The 13,393-nt window shown below is 42.7% G+C and overlaps 1 protein-coding gene across 2 annotated transcripts in view; it reads right to left on the bottom strand.

Moving 5' to 3' along the window:
- RNF180 (ring finger protein 180) overlaps positions 1 to 12,470 on the bottom strand; it is a 79,278-nt gene extending 66,808 nt beyond the window's left edge. For both annotated transcript variants that reach the window (XM_055699559.1, XM_055699560.1), the window contains exons 1-3: positions 12,274 to 12,470; positions 5,532 to 5,667; positions 3,128 to 3,223 (exon numbers count right to left, since the gene is read on the bottom strand). In XM_055699559.1, coding sequence (XP_055555534.1) covers positions 3,128 to 3,223; positions 5,532 to 5,633 — 198 coding nt within the window. In that variant the 5' untranslated portion in view covers positions 5,634 to 5,667; positions 12,274 to 12,470. The remainder of the gene's footprint in view (positions 1 to 3,127; positions 3,224 to 5,531; positions 5,668 to 12,273) is intronic.
- Positions 12,471 to 13,393: the final 923 nt, after the last annotated feature.

The following is a 13,393-nucleotide window of genomic DNA, read 5'->3' as shown; positions in this document are numbered from 1 at the left end:
CCTATGTATTTGCACAAATATTAGTATTTTCAGTAAATATATTCATCTGTCAGCAGAAAGATTTTTGAGGATTAAAATTATGCAAGTGTGTGTAAGATCAAAGCCCAGACAAGAAACATTTTCAACTCCAGTCACACATTACTCACTCTTGAGCCTGATGTGGGGTTGAGCCGTGAATACAGAAGCCGCCCAAGATTTCTAGCTAAAGCATTGCTTTCAGTTGCAAATGCCTTTCAGGGTACTTTGGGAAGATGATTCTGTGACTGACGCTCATCTGACTGAAAGCTTCAGAAAGTTTCAGTAAAACCAATTTTACAGTTTCAAGAAAAAAACCCAAAAACTTGTGTGGAAAGAAAAGGTTATTTTTCACATGCAATACCAGAAGTAGTTCTGGAAACACTTTGAGTAACTTACTCCTCCTGCCTTGTGGGTTAAAACCTCAAAATTTCATGAAGTATCAAAGACATGACTTTCATTGCACCTATGAGAATCTGTTTAAATCAGGTCATCTTTATAATCCGGGGAAAAAAATCGGTTTACATATGCCCAAAGGCTTTCAAATCCCTGAAAATTCCTTGAACATGCACAGTCCCTCTCAGTTTATAAGGCTGTCCAATGTGTATATATGCCATTCCCAATGAAGAATTAAGTTGGTTCAGAGATGTACAGTAAGTCTCCCACACTCCATTCCCCAGATGCCATGGGCTAGGCACTAAAATTCAGGGAAAAGCACTTTCTAGTGCCTTTAGTGAGTCTTTCTGGCACTGAGGCGCTATGGAATACTGGATCTCCAAATGGAGAGGAGTGATTCATGAAGGTTAGAGAAAGCTAAGAGTCTGGCAAAAATGGAAGTGCAAGAGACAGCAGCAAATAAAAAAGACATCTCTATGTCCTGTGTGCACAGAGCCTGAGAGATGAGGTGCAGTATAAGGGAGTCCAGGACCGATTTAGCATAAGTTTGGCAATGGACTGTGGAAGCATTGACTCAGTAAAAGAAGTAACAGCCTACTAGTGGAGGAGGTGGTAGGGGGAAAATCAGCAAGATCTGAAAAGGAGCTGAGGGTACACAGATTTAATGATGGACTGCATAAAGAGGAAAAACTGGGAAGGGTTAGCCAAAGAAGCTACAAGTGATGAAGAAAAGAAAATGCAGGTCAATAAAGCTCACTAGCAGCACTAGCCAGATATTTATATTTATTGAAGATTACCTATACACTAATGTGTGCATGAAACGCAAAGAACAGGGACAGATGGCAAAATAGAACTGGCTGGGAAGCAGTGGGTTTTTACAGCCTGCAAATAGACTTTGTGCTTATGTAATAATGATTTAGCCTTTGATTCGGGAGTCATACAGGAGAAAATAACACATGATCACAAAATTATTCAGAGCCAGGAGGATCTGGCAATAAGCCAGAATTTTTAAAAAACCCCACACATTTATCCATAAATCCACAGGATCCTTCCAGAGAAGTCAGAAGTCAATAAGGTAAGAGTTCCCAGGATATTACAGGAGAAAATTAACACTAAGATATTAAAAGTGTTCATAAAGAATTGCATTTGCTGTCTCTGCCACCAGAGCAGCATTGCTCCTCTGCAATTTTGAGCAAATACATTAAAACTTTTCTGAGCAGTCCACGGGTTTTGTATTTCCTAGGTCTCCAGCCTGACCCTCTAGGCTTTAAAATGCTGAAGGCTGGCTATTTACAGCTAAAGGTAAAAAGAATATCAGTATCAATATATAATCCAATTTTAGTGAAATAACATAACATAAAAAGTACTGTAACAAACTGCATGCTTATGATCAGACATTCAAGATTAGGCAGTGCTGTGAAGTGGGGAAATACCTTGCCACCCCTAATTTTCACACACATCCCCCAAGATCATTGTTTCTGAAACAGATACACTATTCTGTCAAGCACTATTGAAGTAAAAGAGATCATTAATTTTTAAAAAAGCTTAATGTTTAACAAAATAAAACATAGGGCAGAACAACGAATGAAGATAAAACCAATTTTCTAAATTTTTGAATGTTAGTTTTACAGTCATGACAATTTTTTTCTTTGTGTATCATTGTCAGGGTGGAATTGCTTAAATCAGAAGTTAACTGCAATGTAGTAAAACAAACACTGAAGTCTAAGCAGAAAGGAATGCAGACAGCATTTGGCTCTCAAAATCAAAGACTCATCAGAGAAAAACTGTGGGCCAAAAGAAAAGCACTGTTCCTGTTTACTGTATCTATGCAACAATATTAACTTCTAAAATTGAAATAAAGAAAATACTGAACTGAAACAACCAGTACAACAAGGAAGTTATGAGATGGTTTGTAATTTCAAACGGGCAGTTAGAACTCAAAAGCAGTGATGCTGGCCTGTCATCAGACCTTTTAATTTGCAGAAAGGTAACTATTCTCTATTCATATGACATAATAGCATTTTAAATATGAAAGCCATTACATCATATTCCAACAACAGATCCCTTAACAAACCCACCAATCCAGTTTTTTGGAGAAATATGCTTCTTACTGTTATTGTCAACATATGCATTACTACTGCAAGATATGATGATTAAGACAAACCAAAACCCAGAGCACAGATAAATATAATTTCAAGCATTGACAAAATATGCAGAGGTGTCCATGACAGTTATTTGGACAATCGCAAATACATCCATCTCTACATAAGCAGGAAGAGTATTTATCACTTGCAGGTGTTGTGCATACATAAAAAACCACTTAAGACAGAAAAAAGCCTCTGTAAATGCTAATGATAGAAGTTACTGAGAAGAATTCCTTCAGTTACAAGGTCTCTAGTATACATGGACCTTGGCAGAAAAGTGCTCTTGTGTAGTAGCATAGGGATGTGGCGATGCAGAAGATCACGTGTTGTGACGGAAACGTAGGAACTAAGTAGAAAACCACCCTCAAAGGGCTGGCTCTGCTACTAGTATATAAGTGCCTGTGTCTTTCAATAAACTGCCATTTTGCCTTCCTCTCCATGACAGTCTGAGTGCTGATGGTCCCTCAGGTGCTGCGCTGAGGTTTGGACACATCATAAGCTGCTACACTTTTGCAATTTGTTCCCTTTACTTATTCCACATTTTGAAAAGATGCAAGCAAAAAAAGATTTACCTTTTCAATGGCACATTTCACCCACTCTGGAATGGTTTCTATGTTCACATGCCATACGTTACAAGAGTCCTGAGCAGCAGCTGAAGGTTGTGATGTCTGTTATGAACAAATTATTGTATTGATTTTCAACATTCATGTAAGCTTTTTTATTTCAGTATAGCCAGAAGTCACCTTCCCAAATTCAGTAAATACTTTATTAACAGATGACAAAACTCAAAAGATGTTGGTGCATTCTTTAAGCTAAAAACAGGTAGATGCTGTCAACAACTCTCTATTTTTGAATCTAAGGATACTGGAGGACTCCATTGTGGAGATGGAGATGTTTGGGGGTGGGTTTGGGTTTTTTACAACAGAAAGTATGCAATTGCTGATCTTCCAAATATATTCAGAAATCAATTTCAGAAGCACTATCAGCCAGCACAATTTTCCAGTAAAGACAGGAAAATTTTAAGTTCTAGTTTATATGAAGACTGCGGTCAGTACTAGACAACTATCCCAAAATAATTGTAAATTCATTTTCTAATGCTTATTAGAATAACTAGCAGAGAAAACAGGGACTCAGCAACTTTTGAGTTTTTACTGCAATGATGTGACCAGCTGAAGAGCTGGTCAACAAAATCTCAAAAACTGTAGCATTTCACTACTCATAATAAAATAAAACCAATTACCTAACTACCTTTTAGCACAGAAGTGACACAAGCGTAATTAAATCTTTTAATATGGTTTAGAATGTCAGAAAATATATAAAGATGGCTAAAAATATAACGGAAACTCTGATGAGTGTTAAGAGTCTTAAAATCATTTGATAAATTTATGAATGTGGAAAATCACTGACTGCTGTGTTACAAAATTCATGGCAATAGAAGCTTCATTATTGAAACTTTCATTATTGAAAATTTAAAGTGGGGCTATACACAGAAGACAGAAACTCCTAGAAATCCTCCAAGTAATGACAAGACAGATAGATCTGTTTGTCATGTCTATGCTATCGTCTTCCTCCTATGTGTGGAGAGTACCTGTACTTCAACTTAGATATAATTATGATTTAAAGTATTTATACTGCATTTGTAACTTCAACATTTGGTTTCAAGATTTGTTGCAAGATTTTTCTCTTTTACTCCTATATCAGCTATGTCTTTGACTGAAGGTCTAAAATTCATCAGAGAAAGCCAACATACTGAAAACATTACTCTTCTCATCAGAGTAGAATCTTTGCCTCTCAGTATCTTGGGAAGCAGCATTAAATTACATCTTTTTAATCTGTTATCTACATACTTAGAGAAGGCACTACTTCAGTCTTGTGGACAATGATGGTGGATCTCCACTAGCAATTAAAAGTTCCACTGGGTGGCATGGACAACGATACCTCCTTCTTTTCCCTACATTTTTTTCCATGAAAGTAGTTGAAATTCTACCATCACCACCCCCAAAAAATAATTAAAAATCCACTTGAAACCATGCACAAAATAAAAGTTCCTCAAGCGTAAAGCATGACAAATATTCCAGAACCTCAAGCTCTGTAAGCGGAGTGACTAAAATGGGGTTTATCAATAATACTACTTATATCAGGATCTTAAAAAATAACTATATTGTTTCCACCTCTATTGGTTATACCCTTTTCCAGTGCCAAAAAGAAGGTTGTTGCATTTCTAGTGCACTAATAAAAAAGATTAACACCTTCCCTTCTATTTGCTTTCTTGCTGTGATTCAAGGTCATAAGATGTAAGCATAGTCTTCTTGGCATATTTGGAAAGACTTGAACTCTTTGTGATTAGTAACTGCCATTATACACCAGCAAGAAATACTCTGTCATTATTTTATTCTGTAAAATTATCTTTCTCTTCATTTTAATAAAGATGATGTAAATTACTAAGCAGTATTTTAGCCTGGCAGGGCATCCCCCCTCAGGGCAGGCTATCCTCTGAACTATCTTTGGGCACAGACTATCCCTTTTCAAAATCAAGAGCAAATGTTTCTGATGTGGGAATATTTGAGACACAGTTAATGACTGCAGTGGAAATTAGTATCAGTTTTTAAAACACACCTTAGAAACAAAGAGCCTCTGTTAAGAAATACTCAAACAAAAAAAAATGACCACATTAAAACTGTCAAAAACAGAACTCATTTTTATGTGAAAAATGGTAACACTATATACTCTACACAAGCTAGTAGTCAAATGTATCATGAATACTAGCCTTCACGTCACAGAACATAAAGGCGATCACTGCCTACTCAGCTTCACTGGCATTACTGCTTCCACTACTCTTTATGGAATCGTCCATAATTTTAGCACTTATCTCCACAGGAGATTAATTACTAAGTGAGGGCAAGTCTAATGTTTCTCCTTTGTTTGAAACCAATGGCACTGAAAAAGTTACAAACTCCATCCAGATGCTATACTTACTTCAGATGGTTCTTTTCCATGACACTTAGCAAGGCAAACAGAATTTGCTATGTATTTTCTACATCTCCAGCAACACAGAACATCATCCTCCTGGTTACTCATTTCGGCTTGTGATTCTTCAGCTTTGTATGTCTATCTGTAAAGACCACAAAACATACAATTCAGTCATCTGTTGAAACCACACATGATTTCCTCTCATGCTGAGAAGTCTATCAGTAGTCACCTCACCGCAGAGGAGACTAATACTTTATTTACAAACACCCTCTGATCTTGTATAGCACGACACCTAGACATTTTAAATAGCAAAGCGAAACAGTTTTTATTTCCAGGTTGCATACAGAACTAGAAAGCAACAAACCCAAAACGAATAAAAAAATAAACTAACTCCCTTGATGTTTGGACAAACGACAAGAAATCTCCGGTTTTCCCAGAATGTGTCCACAGAAATAAGTCATTGCTATCCAACACATTAAATACACACATACACACACACACACGATGCACATAACAAAAATGAATGGCAACATAAAACTACAAAAGACAAAGACTCTTTTCTTAATGTGGCCCTGCAGGCTTGCTCTCTTAAATTATTTTGCATGGGAGGAGCAGTATTACTGGTGCAAGAGAGCTTTTCACAGACCTGAATAAGCATCCTAATAAAATAGAGACTTACATTAAGACAACAGAGGACAAGACAAAGATTTTTTTCTTTGTGCCTTGCTGTGTTCTGATGTCTCCCTCGTCTTCTAGAATATGTTTACAAAGCTTTCCCTTTTCGCCATGCTTTCTCCAAAAGTTCTCCAACTCTTCTTTCTACCTGCTTCTGGTTTTAGCCACTTGTGCTAGCTACATGAAAATACATAAGAAAATTTTTTACATCAACACACTCAATTCAAGCACTGTGCTAGGGTTATGCCTACTCACAGTGCTGAAGTGCACAGCACTTACTGACAGGAAAGCTGGGACATAAAACTTAAAACCAGTATTAAAAGAGTATTTCTGTTCTTCCACAGTACAAACACCTGATTTTGCAGATATTTCAACAATGTAATTTTTATTTAGTTTTCACTAACTAAAGCAACTCTGAGGTCCTCAGACAGCCTATACTGCAGATTTCCTACATTTTCTACATATGTGAAAAGTCTGAAATACAGTTTGACAAGGAAGAACAGAAACAACATGTGCATACATTAGACTCCTAGCTCAAGTGCACAAGCAGCTTTTAATAAGCAAATCCACAATAAGCTTAGAAAGTGAAATTAAGGTAAACATCAAATCTTTTCTTGTAATGTCACAATAAATTAAAATGGTTTTTTGTTAAGATTCCATTACAGTATTTTAACATAAGTTAAGATGGCCAAGCAAAAGATCATGGAAGAGACATTTACAGAAAAGGCAGAATTTACACTGGAAACCTGTCTTATTCATGACAAAACTGTGATGATTCAAATACCCTGACTTAAGCAGAATCTCTCTCAAGTTTTTATTAACCTTGTTATGTCAGTGCTGCTACTTTCTGTACAAGACCCATTTTGAAATTGCAATGTGTAAAAATGCTGGACCTCTCTATGTATGACTTTAAAAAAGTAAATTCAGGCTCTGAAAGATTTTTAAAAGCAGTGTGTATCACTTTGTTGTGATAAATACAGCATTGGACTTCACAGGGTATTGAAAAAAATGGTTACCAGTTACAAATTTGCATCACTCAAACACATTAAAGCTGTTCTAATTAATTTATTGCTCAGAATTTCATAACACACTCCTAGAATGCATTTAATCTTACAACAGCTCAGTAAGAACCTCAAATGTAAGACCATCCAGGAAGGACTGACAGACTTTCTGCATTAGGCTATCTCAGACGTGCTTTGCGAGTACAGCTCTATCCCCATCTACTAAAATACATTCTTGAAACATACTACAGATAGTGATACACATTTCACACACCTTATTGCTGTATCTGTGTATTCAAATGGTATATATTTAAGTCTCTGCATACATTCTGTTCCCCTTTGCTAACTTGTTTTAGAAAAAGCTGTTTTTGAACCTGTTGAACAGCTGCTTCATTTGAGGCTGATGATGCTTACTAGAGCTGCATATAAAACAATAGGTGAGAGTCCTCTGAACCAACAGATAAAGGACTGATGGATAAATGCACCTGCTATATTTAAAAGACAAGTCATGCAAACAGAGGCTGTTCAAGGATGACCGGCATCTGAAGTGATGTAAACATCCCCCTCACTTAAACAGTACCTAGCAAGCAAGCACTTGTTTTACCACCGTAAAATGAAAAATAAAAGCTCTTTTTAAAAAAAATAATACATTTCAATTAAAAAAAAATCGTAAGAGAAATTAATATAGGGTATATAATACATATAATAACCCACACAGCACAGGTTGTCTTTTGTGTAACAAAGAATGCTGATAGTGAACTATATGGAAAAAGAATATCAATATGCAAATGCTTTTTAAGACTCTACTACAGTAGGCTGAAGTGTCCTTCTGGTCTAGCAGAATTTAAAAATGAAAATTCCTGTGGATCTATTAAAATTCTGCATGTATGTGCCTTTTGCAGTTCTTACAGAGGACAGAAGAAACTCTACAGATGCTGCAGTGGGTTGACCTTAGCTGCACGCTGGGTGCCCACCAAAACCATTCTTAACACTCCCCTCCTCAGCTGGACAGTGGAAAGAAAATATAACAAAGGCTCATGGGTTGAGATAAGGATGGAGAGATCACTCAGCAGTTACCTTCACAGGCAAAACAGACTGACTTGGGAAAACTAGTTTAAAGCATTACCACTCAGATTAGAAAAAAAAACACCTTCCCCCCACCCCTCCCTTCTTCTCAGGCTTAACTTAATTCCTGATTTCTCTACCTTCTCCCCAGAAGTGGCATAGGGGAGACAGGGAATGGGGGCTATGGTCAGTTCATCACATGTTATTTCTGTTGCTCCTTCCTCCTCACACTTTTCCCCTGCTCCAGCATGGGATGGGGTCCCTCCCATGGGAGACAGTTCTTCATGAACTTCTCCAGCGCGAGTCCTTCCCATGGGCTGCAGTTCTTCACACACTGCTCCAGCATGGGTTCCTCCCATGGGGTGCAGTCATGCAGGAACTGGCTGTTCCAACATGTGTCCCCCCCTGGGCTTCCCATGGGTCACAGCCTCCTTCGGGCATCCACCTGTTCCAGCGTGGGGTCCTCCATGGGCTGCAGGTGGATATCTGCTCCACTGTAGACCTCCACAGGCTGCAGGGGACAGCCGGTCTCACCGTCATCTTCTGCAGGGTCTGCAGGGGAATCTCCACTCTGGTGCCTGGAGCACCTCCTGCCCTCCTTCTGCACTGACCTGGGGGTGTGCAGAGCTGCTCTCACAGTCTCACTCCTGTTTTCTGCTGGCACAGATTCCGCCCCCCCCCCCCCCCCCCTTTTAATATGGTATCACAGAGACACTACTGCTGTCACTGATGGGATTAGCCTTCGCCAGTGGTGGGTCCATCTTGGAGCTGGCTGGCATTGGTTCCACCCACTGGACATGGGGAATCTTCTGGCATCTTCTCACAGAAGCCACCCCTATAGCATCCCTGCTACCAAAACTCTGCCATGCAAACCCACTACAGATGTACACATTTCCACATGTATCACACTAGAAAACAGCAAATGAGATATTTCTGATTTGTCACATAAGCATTAATTTTTATTTTGATTTGCACATAACTTCAACTGGAACTCAAATAAAAGCATACAAACACAAGATTTTCAAGTGTTTTTACAGTTGAACACAGTTTAACCATAGTGGTTTGGATATATTTTACTAAGTTTTTTATTTGTCTTGTTTTGCACCTGAAACTATTAGAAGACATCTTGTTCTCACCTTGCTTTGTCTTTCAGCAAACAATGCCAACATGAAGATAAAAGATTCCAGTTTGGCACTCAGGAGCTAGATAGTATCACTCTCAGTGGGCCTTTCCAGCTTGGCACTGGGCCATGTTGTTGCTGCACTGCTTTCAGATCAGTTGCTTTGTGTGAGCTCATGTTTGCCTTCAAAATAGCAGGTAGACATATCCGAGTGTTTAAAAGCCTATGCTCCTCCGTGACTATTGGTTTTATGTCCTTCACATATTTTCCTGTGGTTCAGTCCCATAAAAGCCAGAAGCAGGGGGTCCTAAGACTTCCTTCCCAAGTCAGTCCCAGTTCCCTTTCTTGAAAACTGTCTAACATTCTCTTACAGACCTTTGATGTGATGAAGATTTCACAGCCTTCCCAAACTATTCATTACCTTCTTATCTTCTATGATTTTACCTTTTCCCCTAACATCTGACCTGAATTTTCTTGCAATTTCCCTTATTTGCTGTGAATACTGAGAACAAAATGGCTCCTTTTCTTCTGTGCAAGAATATTTTACAACTCTAAACACTTATTATATATTAGCTCCCCTTCAAACTTGTCTTTGAGCTAAATAAATCCAGTTATTTCCTTTTTTTTTTGTCACAGATCATTCTTTCTTGATCACCACCTGCACTGCTAGTTTGTGAACTCTTTCAAATGGGTCAGCTGTTCTTGCACAGGAGTGTTCAAATCTGGATGTAGAACTCAAAATGAAGCTTTACCATCACTGAGTGGTCTAGACAGTCTATACATTTCCAAGGGAAAGAAGAACAGAGAATGCCTTGCTAGGGTAGAAACTAACACAAAATTCACTAGATCCATTTGAAAGTGTTGTTTCTTACATTTAAAAGGGCAGGAAAAACAGTGGAAGATTAAATAACTCCCCAGCAGCAAACAATTTTTAAGTAATTTCAGCATGAGATCCTTAAGATCTTCAAATTCATACATGCTCATCAATATGTTAAGGGAAGAGGAAACAGGAACTGTAATTTTTCTCCTCGTACCACTCCATCTGGAAAACCTATGAGCAACACCACAGAAAGTTAGTGGAATTGTTCACAAAGAAATCAACAAAAAACAGGTGAAGGATCAAGCAGCAAACATAGCCAGAGGAATGGTACAGAGCTGATCAGCTTCCTGTTTATTCATCACTCCTTGAATGGGACGCTTTCCCTTCTGGCATCTCTCACTAGGAGGAAGTCACCTTTGATACTTACATCTAAGTTTCTTATACAGTCCAAAATGTGTAATGCATTAAGCTTTGGCCATTTCTTCTTCAAAAAGATTGCTAGAAAACATGAAGTAAAAGCCCAAGAAAAAATTCTCATGTTTTCAGTGTGAAAAAACCCTAAATTTCTGTTGAAAAGCTGGTTTAGAATTTCTTTTCAACTAGCTTGCCCCTCATCCTCAAATGCATAAAAGTAAGAAAATGAGTACAGCAGGACAAGTGGTTCTCAATGCCTTTTTGTTCAGAAGTCACCTGTGACCCCTTCAAAACACAGCAGTCATGAAGACCACATAATAGTTAGGTTGCAGCAAGAAATCAGGACACAGAAACCTGGGCATTAGTTACTCAGTCTTGAAAAAATATTAGATGTGTGGCAGCTTTGAAGGAGAATAACAGAGAGAAGAATCCATACCAGAAATTCCTGCTCACAGAAAGGGAGGAGGAACTGACACTGCTGGACAGAGAAAAACAATCATGGAAGGCATTCAGGTAGACATAAAAAGTTGCTGCTAGCTTCTGATCTCCAAAGTATTTCTGCTTAAAGAGACACTTTTAAAAGCATACTTAACCCATGTTTCTCAATAACATAGCACTTAGATGGGAAGACAGAAAAGAAAGTTTAAAGAACTGCTTCCAGGCTGCCAGAGAAGCAAAGCAGTAAGATGAGCGAAGAGCTGTGCCATCTCCTCCTGTAGTGGCTTCTGCTCAATGATCAACATTTCTACCAGTTCAGCCACTGTTGTGTCATCAGCTTCCATACTGGTGACCTCTAGTTGATGACAGAGGGTGGCCTGGGTGTGGCACTCCTTCTCTTACAGCAAGAGTGGCCCATGTAATTAAAAGACAGTTAACAGAAAAATGGGAAAGAATGTTACTGGCAAAGTATCACTGGCTAAAAAAAATCCTAGTGCATGCTGCAGGTAGACCTGTTGACTTCAGCAAGAGAACGTGGACTGCTTAAATCGCTTTGGGAACAGATCTAGCAGGTCAACGGAAAACCACGGACTGGCGTGTCGCCTCTTCCATGAGACCCCGCAGACCGCTACTGGCCACGCTGCTGCACGTACGAACACCAGCTGTTGCACAAAAGGCGAAAGGAGCAGGAACACCGTGCCGCCTCCCAGCGTAACACTCGCTCCTGGCGGCAAAGGGCAGCCCGGACAGCCCCTGCGCCCGCCAGGCCCCGCCGCGGGGCAGCGGCGCGGCCGCGAGCCCGTTCGGCGGCCGGGCACGAACCGCCCCCCGGCTGGGCGGGAGGGCCGCGGCGGGCCCGGCAGCCGCCCCCCGAGCGGCGCGGGAAGCTCCGCACGCCGCTGGGCTCCCGGGCGTTGCGGGTGCTGACAGCCGGCGGCGGCACCGCTAAGTTAACTCTGAGGAGAAGTCGGGGCTGTCGCTGCCGCGCTCCGGCGCCCCCTCAGGCAGGCGCCCGGCTCGCCCCGGGACGGGCAGCCCCGCCGCCCACCCAGCCCCGCGCAGGTGTCCGCACCTCACGGCGCTCGCCCCGCGCCCCCGACGGCCCCAACGCCCCCGCTGCCCGGCGAGCCCCAGCCCGGGACGCCGCTCGGCCCAACAGGCGGCGGCGGCTCCCTCCGCCCCCCCGCCCCCCGGCGCCGGCCCCGCTCAGCTTACCGGGCCGCGCCGCGCGAGGCTGAGAGGAGGCGGCGACGCCACTGGGGCGAGCGGTCGGGCGGGGAAGGGGTTGCGCAGCAGCAGCAGCTGCTCCTGCGAACGGGAAGAGACGGGAGACAAACGGCGGCGGAAAGCGCTCCGCTAGCGCGGCGCCGGGCCGGCCGCAGAAGTCCTCCCCGGTCAGGCCGGTCCTCGCAGGCCGCCGCTGCGCGCCGCGTCCCCGCGGGAGGCCGGGCCCATCGCCGGCTGCGGGGCCAGCCCTGCTGCCGCCGGGCGGGAGGGCAGCGCCCGCGCCAGCCGCGCCGTGCCGAGGCCCGGGGGTGGCACGTCCTCCCGTCTCCTGACTGGCAGAGCTGGAGCCGGGGTGGGGTCAGCCCCGGCGGCGGCCTGCGACAGGGGTGGGGAGGCGCGGCAGGGAGTTAGGGGGAATGGAATGAACGCTTTGCCGTAGAAATCGGGACACAAAATAACTTCCTCCAGGCCCGAGGAACAAGCCCAGGCCCAGAGAGCGTGCACGGAGCGGGGCCAGCGACGTCAGAGGGACCGATGAGCGCAGCAAGCAGTCACATACTGGCCGCGCTGCCGTCAGTAGCCGCTGTTTTAGCAGGCTGGAGGACCAGAGAGGAAGCTCTGAATGAGATGGGGAGGGGGGTTAAGTAAACCTGGGGACCTGTGTGGGCAGCTGCCGCGCGGCTGCACGTGAGGCGAGGCAGGCGTGCGCCCGGAGGCTGGCAAGGGAGCGGGGGGCGCGGCGGGGCCCTGCTGGTGCCGCCTGCACCGCGGTGGGGAAGGGAGCGCGGTGGGCTGGTGGGCTGCGCTGCCGCCTCCGCTGTGCTGCCGCCTGTCCTGGTAACAGCCTGACCTGATCGGGAGCTAACGTGCTCATAGCTGACTATCTGCTGATAGTAACTGCTCCGTTTCAAACACAGGAAGGGTTCGGAGTATTGGGACAGTGTGAAGGTAAGAAAGGCTGGAAAATCGCTGGGGAAAAAATAATTTGGAGTCTGCCCACTTGTTGGCCTGTGGTCATGGTTTGAAACACTGAAACCTCCATTTCACTGTTTCTCCTGCATTTATAGTATCTAATTCCTGTGATTTTTCTTGCATTTCAATGTACATT

The sequence above is a fragment of the Falco cherrug genome, chromosome Z (assembly GCF_023634085.1).
Source record: "Falco cherrug isolate bFalChe1 chromosome Z, bFalChe1.pri, whole genome shotgun sequence".
Lineage (NCBI taxonomy): Eukaryota > Metazoa > Chordata > Aves > Falconiformes > Falconidae > Falco > Falco cherrug.
Note: the sequence above shows the minus strand (reverse complement) of the source record. Positions and strands in the feature narration are given on the sequence as shown.